The sequence below is a fragment of the Gigantopelta aegis genome, chromosome 9 (genome assembly GCF_016097555.1).
Source record: "Gigantopelta aegis isolate Gae_Host chromosome 9, Gae_host_genome, whole genome shotgun sequence".
NCBI classification, from domain to species: domain Eukaryota; kingdom Metazoa; phylum Mollusca; class Gastropoda; order Neomphalida; family Peltospiridae; genus Gigantopelta; species Gigantopelta aegis.
In genome coordinates, this window is record NC_054707.1 from 48,744,638 (window position 1) to 48,759,750 (window position 15,113).

Sequence of the window (15,113 nt, forward strand, 5' to 3'; positions counted from 1 at the left end):
AAGTAAATAACTAATATTGCCATGCCTGACGGCTAGTGAAAAAAAAGAAGTCAAATGTTGCAGTTAAGTCTATTTTATAAATATGAATAGCCTGCCCCATCCCAGTCCCCCAATGTTAGTGTTTTCAAACTCCATCTCCTTCTTTAGGTGACATATCTGATTATTACTATTAATTAGTAAACTTATATTAACTAAGTAAAGTAGGGCTAGTGAATTTTTTATCGTGGCTAGTACAATTTTTTAATCACTGATCCCATGGCTAGTGGATTTTATAAAAATTCTAGAAGCCCTGATGTAACACTATAATAATTGTGACTGTTTTCATTGAACAATTTCTGTATTTCTCTCTTGGTTCTTTACTCCACCCATCACTGGTCTCTCCATCTTGTGTATGGAATCTAAATCTTACATGAATTTCAATACACAAAATGCATACATGCATGTATTACAGGTATCCTTACAGTAAGCACTGTAATAGCTGTGTTAAAATAACATACATATATATGTAAGCCTCAAGGAGAATATTTCTTTTTAATTTTGTTTGTTTAATTCCTGGTGTCAACATTGTGAACTGTTACCAATAAAACAATTAATTCACAGAAGAAATAACTTTTCATGTCAAACACTAATTATATTAATAATGTACATGTTTATGGATTTTTTTTTTTTTATATTTTAAATGTGGCTAATGGTTATTCAATGTTTGTTGATGTCTGAAGTTTAGCTTGTAAATAGTGCCAGTGAAGCAAGTATTCATACTCATACATACAAGCACTAAATCTACATACCATAAACATTCACTTGCACTAATTATAGAATGTGTGATATACCCAGTACAGATGTAGTTATAAATTGAGCAGTGAAATGCTAATACATATATATGCATTCTCTTCATAGTGTGTTTTCCTAAAAGAATTTCAGTTGAACATCAATATGCACATCTGTTTATAGACAAACAGTGGTAAGTGACCCAAGACAAAATCAGTAGTAAAGCTGGAAACGAAAAATCCATTACTGTGTTTGCTATATTAGCAGCATACAATGCATGCACCATATGTACAGATATTTGAACGGTTTTATACAGTAGTGGACTAAGAATACATTTTTGAAAACACCTTTTCACAGGATTATTTAAAGTAACATGGTTCCCAATATTCTTAGAGATAATATTAAATTATTTATCTTGTATTAAATGCATATTGGGAAGAGTACACGTATATAAAAGATGTTTTGTTAATAAAAAAGAATAGCCTACATGTATGTGTGATTCGTCCCGGACTCGGCTATTACATATTTAGGCTCGTCAAATCTTCGGTATTTGTAAAGGTTGGTTCAGTGTGTCGGGGAGAAAATCCCAGTGTTTTCACACTTACATTGTTCTTGCTCTGTAAGTGTGATGGGTTTGTTCAAGAAAGGTGTGCTAATAGACAGTTTATCCATTTGTTTATGCAATGATGTGTTTAACTAGTCGAGCACTGTCACTGGGATTTTCTCCCCGACACACTGAACCAACCTTTACAAATACTGAAGATTTGATGAGCCTAAATATGTAATAGATTTTGATTATCAGTTGGCTGTTAAAGCTTGTTTTTGTTTAATAACACCACTAGAGCACATTGATTTATTAATCATCCGCTATTGGATGTCAAACGATTGATAATTTTGACATATAGTCTTAGAGAGGAAACCCGCTACAGTTTTCCTTTAGTAGCAAGGGATCTTTTATATGCAACATCCCACAGACCATGGCCTTTGATATACCATTCATGGTACACTGGCTGGAACGAGAAATAGCCCACCGACGGGTATCGATCTCAAACCGACCGTACATCAAATGAGCACTGTACCACTGGGCTACGTCCCGCCCCCATCAATGGACTGAGGCATTTAAATGTTTTCGCTATCAAAACCTTTAGATGGATGTGCCCACTTCTCATTTCTTTGATGTTTCTTGTTTGGTTCTATTCTGACAGTTCCTCCTGGTACATGTAAGTGTCCTATCCGCTTCATTTGCCACCCAACTCAACATTACTGTTCTTGTCTGAAACCTTGACCCGTGCTTCTCCCTTGCAGCCATTTATTCCATTCTTTATTTAGTGAGAGTTCGAAAAACACACTAACCCAAAACCTACGGCTAATGTTTTTCAAGTCAGGATACTGACAAATGCTAATCTACTAGTCTGATGGGCTATAATGCTTTTAGAATATTATTATAAAAAGAAAACAAAATGTTTTCAAAGCTCCATTATTAAATATTTGAATGATAATGCTTCTGAAATTAATCTGTGGTATAATTTTACTAAAAAGAAAAACAGCTTTTTTTTGCTTTAGAAAAGCTGCCATTAGGAAACAAAATGGGACACATTTTCTGTTTGTCTTTTATGTCGTTTCATTTAAAGTTACACAAAGTTTTTACATTACTGTTGTGCTAGAAATGTTAAAATTAAAACAAATATCAGTGTTATGTGTATTTGGGGCAGGAATTTGGCCTATAGTCTACCATCAGGGTTTCTGTCAGAGAATAAACTGGGTAAAATGCCATCGTTAAAACATATTATTTTTATGGCGCCTTGTTCACATTTTTTTTTACAGATTTGTTTTTTAGTTGACCTTTTGACAAAATTAATGACTCTTCATTGCTGTATGATTAATGTGTTGATTCAGTGGAGAAAACCTTTTACTTTTCTTCTTACTGTCAGACCAAACTGAAATTATTTACAAAAAACATTTTTGCAGAAGGATGGGACGGACTATGAATACATTTTCTTTATTTTTTTGTCTTTTTTTTTTCAGTTGGTCCTCCGTACTCGTTTAGATTTCGAGTGAAATTCTACTCTTCAGAACCCAATGTTTTAAGAGAAGAATTAACCAGGTGATTGAGTGGTTCGTTCATTTAGTCAGGGTCTTTAGTCATAAGCAACATCTACATGGTAGCATTTGTTGAAATAATAGAGCATACATGTACACTTTTTATACTGAATTTAAAAGAAAACTAAAACAAATTTTTACTCATCCATGATTTACAGGTAATAACTGTTAGTGTCTTTTGTTACTTAAAAAGTTACGTACATGTAGATGTTTCTAATACGTAGATAAATGTTGTTTTCAGATACCAGTTTTTCCTGCAGCTAAAACAGGACATCTACACCGGCAGACTAGAATGTCCGGAAGAAACTCTCGTTCAGCTGTGCGCCTATGCCCTTCAGTGTGAGTATTCACAACTTCTACAGCAGCTGTGTTTTTTGTCTCACCTTTACCAAGTAGAAAGACAAGATATAGTTTTTACATTTCCGATGGTGCAAACTTTCGAATTAAAACTTAATGTTGAAAGTTTTGCATTTTGATCAGTTTCTCACAAACTATAAGTCTTATGTCGGTGAAACTTGGTTTATAGTTGCACCTGTGGATGTGCATAACAGAGCACCAAATCTTTTTATGATATGTTAGACCGTTCATTCTGCCTAACTCGTTTAAACCTTTTTGATGCCCGAAACCTTAGTGATATAGGGGCATGTAAAAATACACTCACTCTAACAGGGGTTGAAATTTTAATTGTTTTACCACTATCCCAAAGGAATAGTGAATTTCAAAAAACACTATTCCGTCTAAAAATGTACTATCCCTTCAATTATTAATGTACCACTAGTTTTCCTGACTGTGCTATGTCGCCCTGTACAACAGTGTGTAACGAACAATTGTTTATATACCAGTCTATGCATTACTGCATACTAGCTGGAATTACAAACGAACTCACTCGAAACATTAGTCTTGATTAAAAAGACGTTTATTTTGTGCCGGTAAGTGCATGAGAAAGGTCTTAGTAGTGTGAGGATTTGTTCTGCAGAAAAATGTAGCTGAAGAAAAAGCATAAGCGGAATAGTTGCAGGCGATTTTTGGTATTCCGTGCTTTATTTTAACTTTCATGACGGAATATTGGAAGAATTGTTTTACTATTCAGTTTCGAAATTTGCTATTTGCGGAATAGCGTAAAATTCGACCCCTGTCTAAGCCATTTTGTCCTCTGTACCCTCTGGGGTGGGATGAGTACAACACTTGCTTCACATGTGATGGTCACAGTATCGGTTGACCTGAGCAGTGAGCCATTTGGGTTTTTCCCATCTCACCAAGTGTCCAATGACAGATATTTAAAGGCTGTGGTAGATATTGTCTTATCTGTGGGAAAGTACATAAAAGATTCCTTGCTGCTCTTTGATATTAGTATCCTATGTGGCAGCAACATGTTTCCCCTCTCAGTATATGGTTCAGGTGTTGCAATAACCTGTGCTAGACACCAAATAGCTGCAGTTTAAATGTACCAAGCTGTCCTACAAACAAACATTCCTTTCCTTTTGTGTGTTCCTCTCTCCCCTTTGAAAAACTTTCCGATCCATTGTCCCCTCTCGTTTTATATGGGTCGTATTATTATATTGTGTTGTCCGACCATCCATAAACTTTTCGATTCTGGAGCATTTCTTTCTTATCAATTCATATAGGATCATTAAACTTTGCATGCAAATACAACTTGGGATTGTGGTGTGTTGCGTACCATATCTAGGTCACCATGATCTACTTTTCACACATTACAGCACATTAAAGGAAATCGTTATCTGGGCCATATCTTCCTTATCCTTATCAATTCCTGTAGGATCATCAAACCTTGGATACAAGTACAACTTGGGATGGTCGTGTGTTGTATCACTGCAACCTACTTTTGATGGGTGTATCATGTACTTCAGCATTACTCTCGATGTTCACAGTATGCTGTTAATCCCAGTTCTTTCCACTGACCCCAGTGCCCACCCTGAATGCATTTTGACTGGCTGCCTTAAGAAGTGTGTCTTTGTTTTACAATTTTTGATACTACATTGGGACTTCACCACAACGCTAAGGTACCCAGGACAGCGTGCTCGAAACTTAATTGGATATAAGCACAAAAATAAATGTTTATGGATTACTAAAAAAAAAGTTTTCCCCCAAAACACAACCCCAAATTGTATTATTTAGTCCATTTCACATTTCATTTTCTATAACAGTACACTTATAATTATATATTCTACAGAAATGTATTGGCAATTAAAGTGGGCTTGTATAAGTAGCAAAACCAACATGTGTGTATAAATGTTTTAGCTTCTTCTGTTTACTTTCTAAATATAGATACTCTTTTATAGCCCAGAGTGGCTGGCCCAGTGTTACAGATAGTTGTACTATAATTAATTGCTGGCTACAGCCAGCTTATCTGACACACACAGCAAGACAATGCAGGCAGGGACTGGGCTGATTTACATTATCACTTACACACACACACTGGAAGAGCGTAATGAACTGTAACCTGAGTTGGACATTCCAGGTTTAGTTGGAAAATATCCTTGAAATAAATAATGTGGTAGATTATTGTAGACACATAGTGAAGATTTAAGCATCTGGTGTGTTTTACTGGAGAATGGGGTGGGATTTAGCTCAGCCGGTTGAGTGCTTACTTGAGGTGCTTGCATCGCAGGATCGAACCACCTTTGGTGGATCCATTCAATTGATTTTTTTTTTCTTCTTCCATCCAGTGCACCACAACTGGTCAACGGCTGTGGTATGTGCTTTCCTGTCTGTGGGAAAGTGCATGTAAAAGATCCCATGCTTCATTGGAAAAATGTAACGGGTTTTCTCTGATGACTACTTGTCATAATTATCTTATGTTTGACATCCAGTTAAGGGAACCGGCTTCAGTGGCATCGTGGTTAGGCCATCGGTCTACAGGCTGGTAGGTAATGGGTTCAAATCCCAGTCGAGGCATGGGATTTTTAATCCAGATACCGACTCCAAACCCTGAGTGAGTGCTCCGCAAGGCTCAATGGGTAGGTGTAAACTACTTGCACCGACCAGTGATCCATAACTAGTTCAACAAAGGCCATGGTTTGTGCTATCCAGCGCAAATAAAAGATCCCTTGCTGCTAATCGGAAAGAGTAGCCCATGTAGTGGCGACAGCAGGTTTCCTATCAAAATCTGTGTGGTCCTTAACCATGTGTCTGACGCCATATAACCGAAAATAAAATGTGTTGAGTGCGTCGTTAAAATAAAACATTTCTTTCCAATTAGGGGTGTAACGAATACACATGGTGGCGAATACGATACATATCACAATTATGAGGTGACGAATACAAATATTTATTCAAGTCCATGAGTACAAAAGTGAAAAGGTTTTGCAGAAAGGAAGAACAATATTTTTTAAAAGGTAAAAACGGATTAATCATGGATGTTTTTTGACAGAAGCCAATTCAAGGTACACATACGTGTAGGGTACCAGTCCAATACATTGAATAAAAATGGATTAGTCTTTCGAATATTCAAGTATATCGTTACACCTCTACATCCAATAGCTGATGATTAATTAATCAATGTGCTCTAGTGATGTCATTAAACAAAAACAAACTTCAACTTTTTATTTGAAAGGAAAATAACTTATGCGGGGGGGGGGGGGGGGGGGGGGGGAGGGGAGATGGAAATCATATAAAAGAACATTTTGTCTGTGCATTTTGTATAATGTGCATATTAATGTATAAACACTGTACTATTTGAAACGAGTAACTTACTTGAAGTTGACTGGATTCTTCTCCAGTGTTTCAAACCAGGTGAACAGTTTTGCTTATTGCTATCACAGTTAAAGCTGCAGTTGTGCCTTCCCACCCAGCAGCATTTTTCACTAACTGGAAAACAAAGAACAATTACTGTAGTTTTAATAAACTTGTGTGTTTTTATTATTTATTGAAACAACCTAATAACTTTTATTGCCATTTTTTAAAACACATTATATATCAGGCGAAACAAAATTCTACTTTCAGTGCTTTGGTAACTGTTAACAAAGCATTTTTAACTAACCTTGTTTGCAGATATCATCTGCTATAAATCTAAAAATGGTATGCCACAGCCAGAAAATAAAATTAGATAATCCACTCTAACCATTTAAATATTAACAGTATACCTGAGAGTGCAGCTTTAAATATTAACAGTATACCTGAAAGTGCAGCTTTAAATATTAACAGTATACCCGAGAGTGCAGCTTTAAATATTAACAGTATACCTGAGAGTGCAGCTTTAAATATTAACAGTATACCCGAGAGTGCAGTTTTAAATATTAACAGTATACCTGAGAGTGCAGCTTTAAATATGAACAGCATACATGAGAGTGCAGCTTTAAATATGAACAGCATACCTGAGAGTGCAGCTTTAAATATTAACAGCATACCTGAGAGTGCAGCTTTAAATATGAACAGCATACATGAGAGTGCAGCTTTAAATATTAACAGCATACATGAGAGTGCAGCTTTAAATATTAACAGTATATCTGAGAGTGCAGCTTTAAATATTAACAGTATATCTGAGAGTGCAGCTTTAAATATTACGTAACATCCAGTGAATGTAATTTAAAGACTTTTTGGGTATGTTTTTTTTTCAGCGGAGTTGGGTGACTATGATCCAGAGGTACACACTCCTGGATATATTTCGGAATTTCACTTCATTCCCAACCAGACTGAACGATTCGAACTTGCCATTCATGAGGAGTTCAAGAAATGCAGGTTAGTGTTAGCTGGCATTATAATCTGGTAAAAACATTTCATTTCATTCCCAACTGGACATGGACATTTTCAACCTGTCTTATAATTCAATCATGGGATTTTGGGGGCTTTTTTTTAAATAGTTTTTCTAGACGTAAACTTATACATTTAAGTTTAACGTTGAAGTTGCGAGATTAGATCAATTTCTCACTAACTGCAAAACGTAGGTCAGTGAAATGTGGTCTGTCGTTTGTGACACTTGGTTTATGGATGTTCATCACAGTGTGCTGAAATTGTTTACAGTAGTTGAGGCATTTAATTCTGTGGATTTCGTGTTTGTACTTAATTTTTACAGTGTAGATTAGGCTGAACCTGAAAACTAAGAATTACTTTTATTAAAGTGTGGTACATGTATAGAGTTTTCAGCTTCTAAATGATTATTTCTGATTTTATTTTAAAATAAATGTCATATTTCTGATAAATGGACATATCAGCATGTGTAGGAGCAACAGATGTTAGCTTTAAATATATATATATATATTCTGGTTCATTCCATGTGCAATTGTAAACTGATGGTGAGTGTGTTCTGTATTATGATTGGTTAATTACATTCTTTTTCTGGGATCAAATGAAAATAACACCCGGAAAGCTAATGACGTCATTAGAAAGTGATGTCATTAGTAATTGGAACAGGCGAAGTTGACTATTCACGGGTCTACAGTTAGATTGTAGCCAGGTATTTTTTTCAAGAAATACCAAATATACACTTAGTTCCGTAGAAAAATTATTCAGTTTACAATGGACCTAACCATATTGACTTTTTAGAATTGCGGGTGTTATTGTCTATTTGATGCCCGCAAATGTTTAATTTTTTACCTCAGGCTAACGTCTTCGGTCAAAAATGACATTTGCGGGATCAAATAGACAATAACACCTGCAAATCTAAAACCTCCATATGGTTATCTCCAAACTGAAAACTTTAAACTTGCAGTCCTTGAGGATTTGAAACATTTTACAATATATTCGTGAGATGAACCTTTACATGTAATAACCTGTAATTACTAACAGTCGGACCGTGAGATGAACCTTTACATGTAATAACCTGTAATTACTAACAGTCAGCCGTGAGATGAACCTTTACGTGTAATAACCTGTAATTGCTAACAGTCAGACCGTGAGATGAACCTTTACGTGTAATAACCTGTAATTACTAACAGTCAGCCCGTGAGATGAACCTTTACGTGTAATAACCTGTAATTACTAACAGTCGGACCGTGAGATGAACCTTTACGTGTAATAACCTGTAATTGCTAACAGTCAGACCGTGAGATGAACCTTTACGTGTAATAACCTGTAATTGCTAACAGTCAGACCGTGAGATGAACCTTTACGTGTAATAACCTGTAATTGCTAACAGTCAGACCGTGAGATGAACCTTTACGTGTAATAACCTGTAATTGCTAACAGTCAGACCGTGAGATGAACCTTTACGTGTAATAACCTGTAATTGCTAACAGTCGGCCCGTGAGATGAACCTTTACGTGTAATAACCTGTAATTGCTAACAGTCAGCCCGTGAGATGAACCTTTACGTGTAATAACCTGTAATTACTAACAGTCAGACCGTGAGATGAACCTTTACGTGTAATAACCTGTAATTACTAACAGTCAGACCGTGAGATGAACCTTTTCGTGTAATAACCTGTAAAATTTTACTAACAGTCAAACCTTGAGAATGAACCTTTACGTGTAATAACCTGTAATTGCTAACAGTCAGACCGTGAGATGAACCTTTACATGTAATAACCTGTAATTACTAACAGTCAGCCGTGAGATGAACCTTTACGTGTAATAACCTGTAATTGCTAACAGTCAGACCGTGAGATAAACCTTTACGTGTAATAACCTGTAATTACTAACAGTCAGCCCGTGAGATGAACCTTTACGTGTAATAACCTGTAATTACTAACAGTCAGACCGTGAGATGAACCTTTACGTGTAATAACCTGTAATTACTAACAGTCAGACCGTGAGATGAACCTTTACGTGTAATAACCTGTAATTACTAACAGTCAGACCGTGAGATGAACCTTTACGTGTAATAACCTGTAATTACTAACAGTCAGACCGTGAGATGAACCTTTTTTTGTGTAATAACCTGTAAAATTTTACTAACAGTCAAACCTTGAGAATGAACCTTTACGTGTAATAACCTGTAATTGCTAACAGTCAGACCGTGAGATGAACCTTTACATGTAATAACCTGTAATTACTAACAGTCAGCCGTGAGATGAACCGTTACGTGTAATAACCTGTAATTGCTAACAGTCAGACCGTGAGATGAACCTTTACATGTAATAACCTGTAATTACTAACAGTCAGCCCGTGAGATGAACCTTTACGTGTAATAACCTGTAATTACTAACAGTCAGACCGTGAGATGAACCTTTACGTGTAATAACCTGTAATTACTAACAGTCAGACCGTGAGATAAACCTTTACGTGTAATAACCTGTAAAATTTTACTAACAGTCAAACCTTGAGAATGAACCTTTACGTGTAATATTTAGAGATTATTATATCAGCTTACGTGTCATATTGATTTTACAAAACGAGCGTCAGGATTCTTGTATTGCTCAAGTGAGAGTGAAGATAATACATGAACTCTGACATGTGTTTCATAAAATCAGTATGATTCACATGTGAGAGTAATAATTTCTTTATTGTGCATTTCTTTCTTATCTCAAAATGTTTCAACAACAACTAGAAAAAGAGATGACGAAATGACGTCATATTTCACATGCACAGTCTGAGCTAGAACTGGGGAAGCCATGTCATGTTACATTCCAGCCAGTGCTCCACAACTGGTGTAACAAAGGCCATGGTATGTACTATCCTGTCTGGGATGATGCATATAAAAGAACCCTTGCTGCTAATCAAAAAGAGTAGCCCATGAAGTGGCGAAAGTGGGTTTCCTTTCTAAATATCTGTGTGGTTCATAACCATATGTCCAATGCCATATAACCATAAGTAAAATGTGTTGAGTGCGTCGTTAAATAAAACATTTCCTTCCTTCCTTCCATGTCATGTTATAATGTCATTTCCGAAAATTACGTCATTACACTTGTTATTACACATGTTCTTTGTATGGTTTTTATTAACTGGGTTATGTTGAACCATGTGGATAATTTAAAAAAATAAAATTGTATTGATTTAATAATCCCATTGTGAGATCTGTTGTTTTGTTTTCCAGTGGGATGACTCCAGCAGACGCTGAAATGGAATACCTCAATAAAGCAAAATGGCTGGAGATGTACGGAGTCGATATGCACACTGTGATGGTAGGGTCAGGCTTTTGTAATGTCTCAGTAAATGAATTTAAAAAAAAAAAAAGACATATTTGTTAAATAATCACCATAATAACAAGCTTCCATTTGATTATAGGTTATTAAACAAGCTTCCATTTCGTATCATGTTTGTGTCCCGAGTGAAATAATTTTCAATGGACACAAGCTTTAGAGAGTGTGATGTCGAAGTGTTACTTCCCACTTGATGTAACACTTTGATATGAACCAAGATATGTTTAACCATATGGGTAATATAGAGAATAACTAGTTGATGATATAGGATAAAGCTGATATCTTAATTCATTAACTAGTTATTATCTTTATCCTGCAGTCCATACGAATTAAGGTGAAAAGCTATTATTTTTTTTATTTCAGCTACATTGTATGCTAACCTAGAGGTCAAATGAACAATTTTGTAGTGCAGCTATGGGGGTGGGGTGCAAGAATATTTCATTTAGGTTAGTGGCAAATTACCATGCAGAAATGGGTTGTGTGTTTGTGCAGATTCAATTGTTCAGAGACACTGAGCAAAAAATATTTTGTTTAAGAAACACATAATCATTTGCCTATAGAATTTCCATGAACTTTTTTGTGTCTAGCTCTGGGTTCCCCCTGCTTTGATAAATGATAGAATTGCCTTTATTTCTATGTGATGATTTGAGTTATAACTTATATACTAAATACCAATTTCCTAATGTGTTGGGGGTGATAAATAGTATTTGAATATTTTTGTTTTTAACTCTTTCCTTCCCATTCTGGACTGCAGTCGAGACTTGCAAAACTAATGTAAAAACCCATTCTTGACTGTAGTCCAGACACGACTGGTCTTCGTAAACACAGATGTCAACATCGAAAAGAAAACAAAAATTGGTCTAAATTTATGTAAACATTATTGATCACATAATGTGCACATGGGTCCGATTTCTCACTATTTGTATAATTATTCTCAATCAAATTAAAAACTTCACAATCTAAAATGTGAATAAAGTCGATGAGTGTTAAAAGCAGATATATTTCAGGAATAAATATTGTAATGGCATTGTCTACACTCCATTTGAAGCCCAACACAGCCCACGTGACCCGATCCATAGCATGTGCACATCTCCATTGAGGCAAAAGTGGTTTTGCACGTGCCACTGGTCACGTGACTACAATAGCACACATGTTTTCATCGTTACTTGCTCAATAGTCTGACGTAACCAAAAAACACATTAAAACACTATTTGTTACGACCTGTTTTGATGCCACGCCTCACAAATGAGCAGCGTGAACGTGCCGTCGGCATGTTGCACGCGTCAACATCAGTAGCCGACGTTGCAAGGGTGTTGGGTTGCAGTCGACGGGCAATTTATGATCTGCAGACTGAGTACAATAAACGGGCACCACAGCTGTTCGCCCCCGACCGGGTAGACCACGTGTGACGTCACAAGCAGATGACTGTCATATTGTGCGAACCACTCACCTCCACACACGGCACCCATATGTTGGACCCATTTTGACCCAATTTCATCAACGTTAACATCATCTGTGGGCACAACGCCACTTGCGATGGACTCGGAGGTAATGGAATAGAGTTGTGTTTAGCGATGAATCAAGATTCACACTGCGATTTGCCGATGGCAGGCAGAGGGTTTGGAGACGACGTAGTGAACATCATACTTAATGTTGTGTCAGTAAAGTTGTAAGATTCAGAGGCGGAAGTGTAATGGTTTTGGGTGTTTTGTGTGGAAATGGACATTCTCGACTTCTTGTCATCTGTGGCAACCTCAATGCTGCTGCATACCGTGACCAGGTACTGGCCCAGGAACTTGTGCCCTTCATGGCAGCTCATGGCAGGCCTGATCTTTCAGCATGACAACACCAGACCCCACATGGCCATCTCGACAAGGGATTACATGAAGAACGTGGGCATCAATGTCATGGATTGGCCTTCAAGGTCACCTGACCTGAATCCCATTGAGCACATCTGGGATGTGCTGGGAAGACGCCTGCACACTGTCAGGAACCCTCCACAGACTTTGCAGGAACTTGGTACCTCATTAGTAGAACCATGGCGCCGTATCCCTAATGCAGTCTTTATACGCATCAGGCAGTTGATGAGGAGGCGTTGCCTTGCAGTTGTGGGTACACATTGAGGGCATACACACTACTGAACCTGTGATTTCATCAGACAACCCTGCTTGTGAATTACCATTTTGACTGTTTTTAACTCAAGATTTATTCCTATTCTTTCTCTGGATGTCATACAATAAAAAAATACCTTATTTAACACGTTCTTCTGTCATATTTCTTAACTAGCCAAGATGAAACGGTTGTGAAGTTTTTAATTTGACTCAGTATATTTCTTTTAAAACATGTTAGACAATATTATTTAATGAAAACTGAAGATTTGTAAACGATGTATTCGCTGAAAATAACTGGATCATAGGATTTAAAAAAATATATATTTAAAAAATATTAATAAGTTCTTCTGTAAATTTTATTTTGGTAATTAGCCTCACTAATATCTCCTCTAAACTATGACACATCAAAATAGTGTTAAATTAGTTGGTTTTTTTTACAATTTAAGGTTGAATAATGTCGGCTCAAAATTACATATTTCATGTTGGAAACTTGGGTCAGTGATGACTTTTCTGGGTGTAAAGCTTGGTGGATAAAAGTTAATAAGAATAATGTTTATCTTTGTTTTGTTGTTGATTTCAGGGTCGAGATAGCTGCGAATATCATCTCGGATTAACGCCGACAGGTGTTCTTGTATTTGAAGGCCAACAGAAAATTGGACTCTTCTTCTGGTAATATAAAATTAATTTTGGTAATGTTATTAAACAAAATTAAATGATATATTCTTCTTTCTCTCATTTTCTTTTCTCTCTGTGGTCATAGGTTTAAATTTTATTATTTGTTTTTATAATTTTTTTTAAAAAAAATCAAAAAAATCAGCTTTTTAATTAATATATATTTTTGGTATTTATCTGTATTTATTTTACCTTTGTTTTGTTGCAGGCCGAAAATGACACGTCTTGATTTCAAGGGAAAGAAGCTGACACTGGTGGCAGTTGAAGATGATGAAAGTGTAAGTGACATGAAAGTTTTGTTTTGTTCAATGACACCACTAGAGCATGTTAATTTATTAATCATCGGCTATTGGATGTCAAACATATGATAATTTTCGACATGTACATTTAAGCAGCAAATGATCTTCGATATGCACTTTCCCACAGACAGGACAGCACATACCACAACCTTGGATATACTAGTTGTGGGTCACTGGTTGAGGCAGGTGAAAACCCCATCAGAGAATGGGTCCACTGAGGTGATTTGATCCTATGATGCAAGCACCTCAGGCCAGTGCTTTACAGGATAACTAGATCCTGTTCATGTCCAAGTAATGCTAAAATCAATAGTGTTCATTATTAATTGAACCATTTTATTGAAGTTTGACAAATGAAAAACGTTTCACTAAATGTTTATTTTTAAAATTAATTTATTAAAAAAGGTATACAGCATATATCATGTTGCAAACATTTTGAACATAACTTCGAAACATTACTTAGACCTTAACCTTTTTGACTGTCCACTCGTAAGATATTTTTATGTTTATCCATCTTTTATGATGGAGTGATCAGTTCTGTTTGCTGTATTTTCAGGGTAACAGTCAAGATCACTTGTTCGTGTTTCGTCTACACAGTGAGAAAGCATGTAAACACTTGTGGAAGTGTGCCGTGGAACATCATGCGTTCTTCAGGCTCAAAGGACCAGTGAAGGGACCAAATGCCAGACAGAATTTCTTCCGACTAGGCTCAAGATTTAGATACAGGTATTTTTGTATAAGCAAGCATTAAGATAAGTCGACAATGCTTGTCCACTTTATCAGGAGGTTATTGCATATCAATGAACTAGAGAACAGTACTTCTCTACAAACTGTTTGATTTAGAATAAAGTTTATTTCATTCACAATATATTTAGTTCACTTGTGTACAAAAACATGGCAATTCATCAGTGATTTCTTCATTTTGTTTTTATACAAAATGGCACCTATTTGTAGTGCATGAGTACAGAGGCAAGTAGTCGGTCATGTCAGTTTTAAGATTTGTCAGTAACGTTTGACGTAGGTAACATACTCTTAGTAGTATCTATACAATGATGACAGAAGATAAACAAGAACGATAAAGAATGTAATGATACTCATGATGATTTATTAGTATAATAAATTATGTGTTCT

The 15,113-nt window shown here is 36.1% G+C and overlaps 1 protein-coding gene across 3 annotated transcripts in view; it reads left to right on the forward strand.

Annotated features, from left to right (window-relative positions):
- The window catches only part of LOC121381057 (band 4.1-like protein 5), a 71,675-nt gene that overhangs the window by 35,771 nt on the left and 20,791 nt on the right, over positions 1-15,113 (forward strand). For all 3 annotated transcript variants that reach the window (XM_041510140.1, XM_041510142.1, XM_041510141.1), the window contains exons 4-10: positions 2,794-2,872; positions 3,110-3,207; positions 7,446-7,566; positions 10,798-10,885; positions 13,595-13,683; positions 13,895-13,964; positions 14,539-14,708. In XM_041510140.1, coding sequence (XP_041366074.1) covers positions 2,794-2,872; positions 3,110-3,207; positions 7,446-7,566; positions 10,798-10,885; positions 13,595-13,683; positions 13,895-13,964; positions 14,539-14,708 — 715 coding nt within the window. The remainder of the gene's footprint in view (positions 1-2,793; positions 2,873-3,109; positions 3,208-7,445; positions 7,567-10,797; positions 10,886-13,594; positions 13,684-13,894; positions 13,965-14,538; positions 14,709-15,113) is intronic.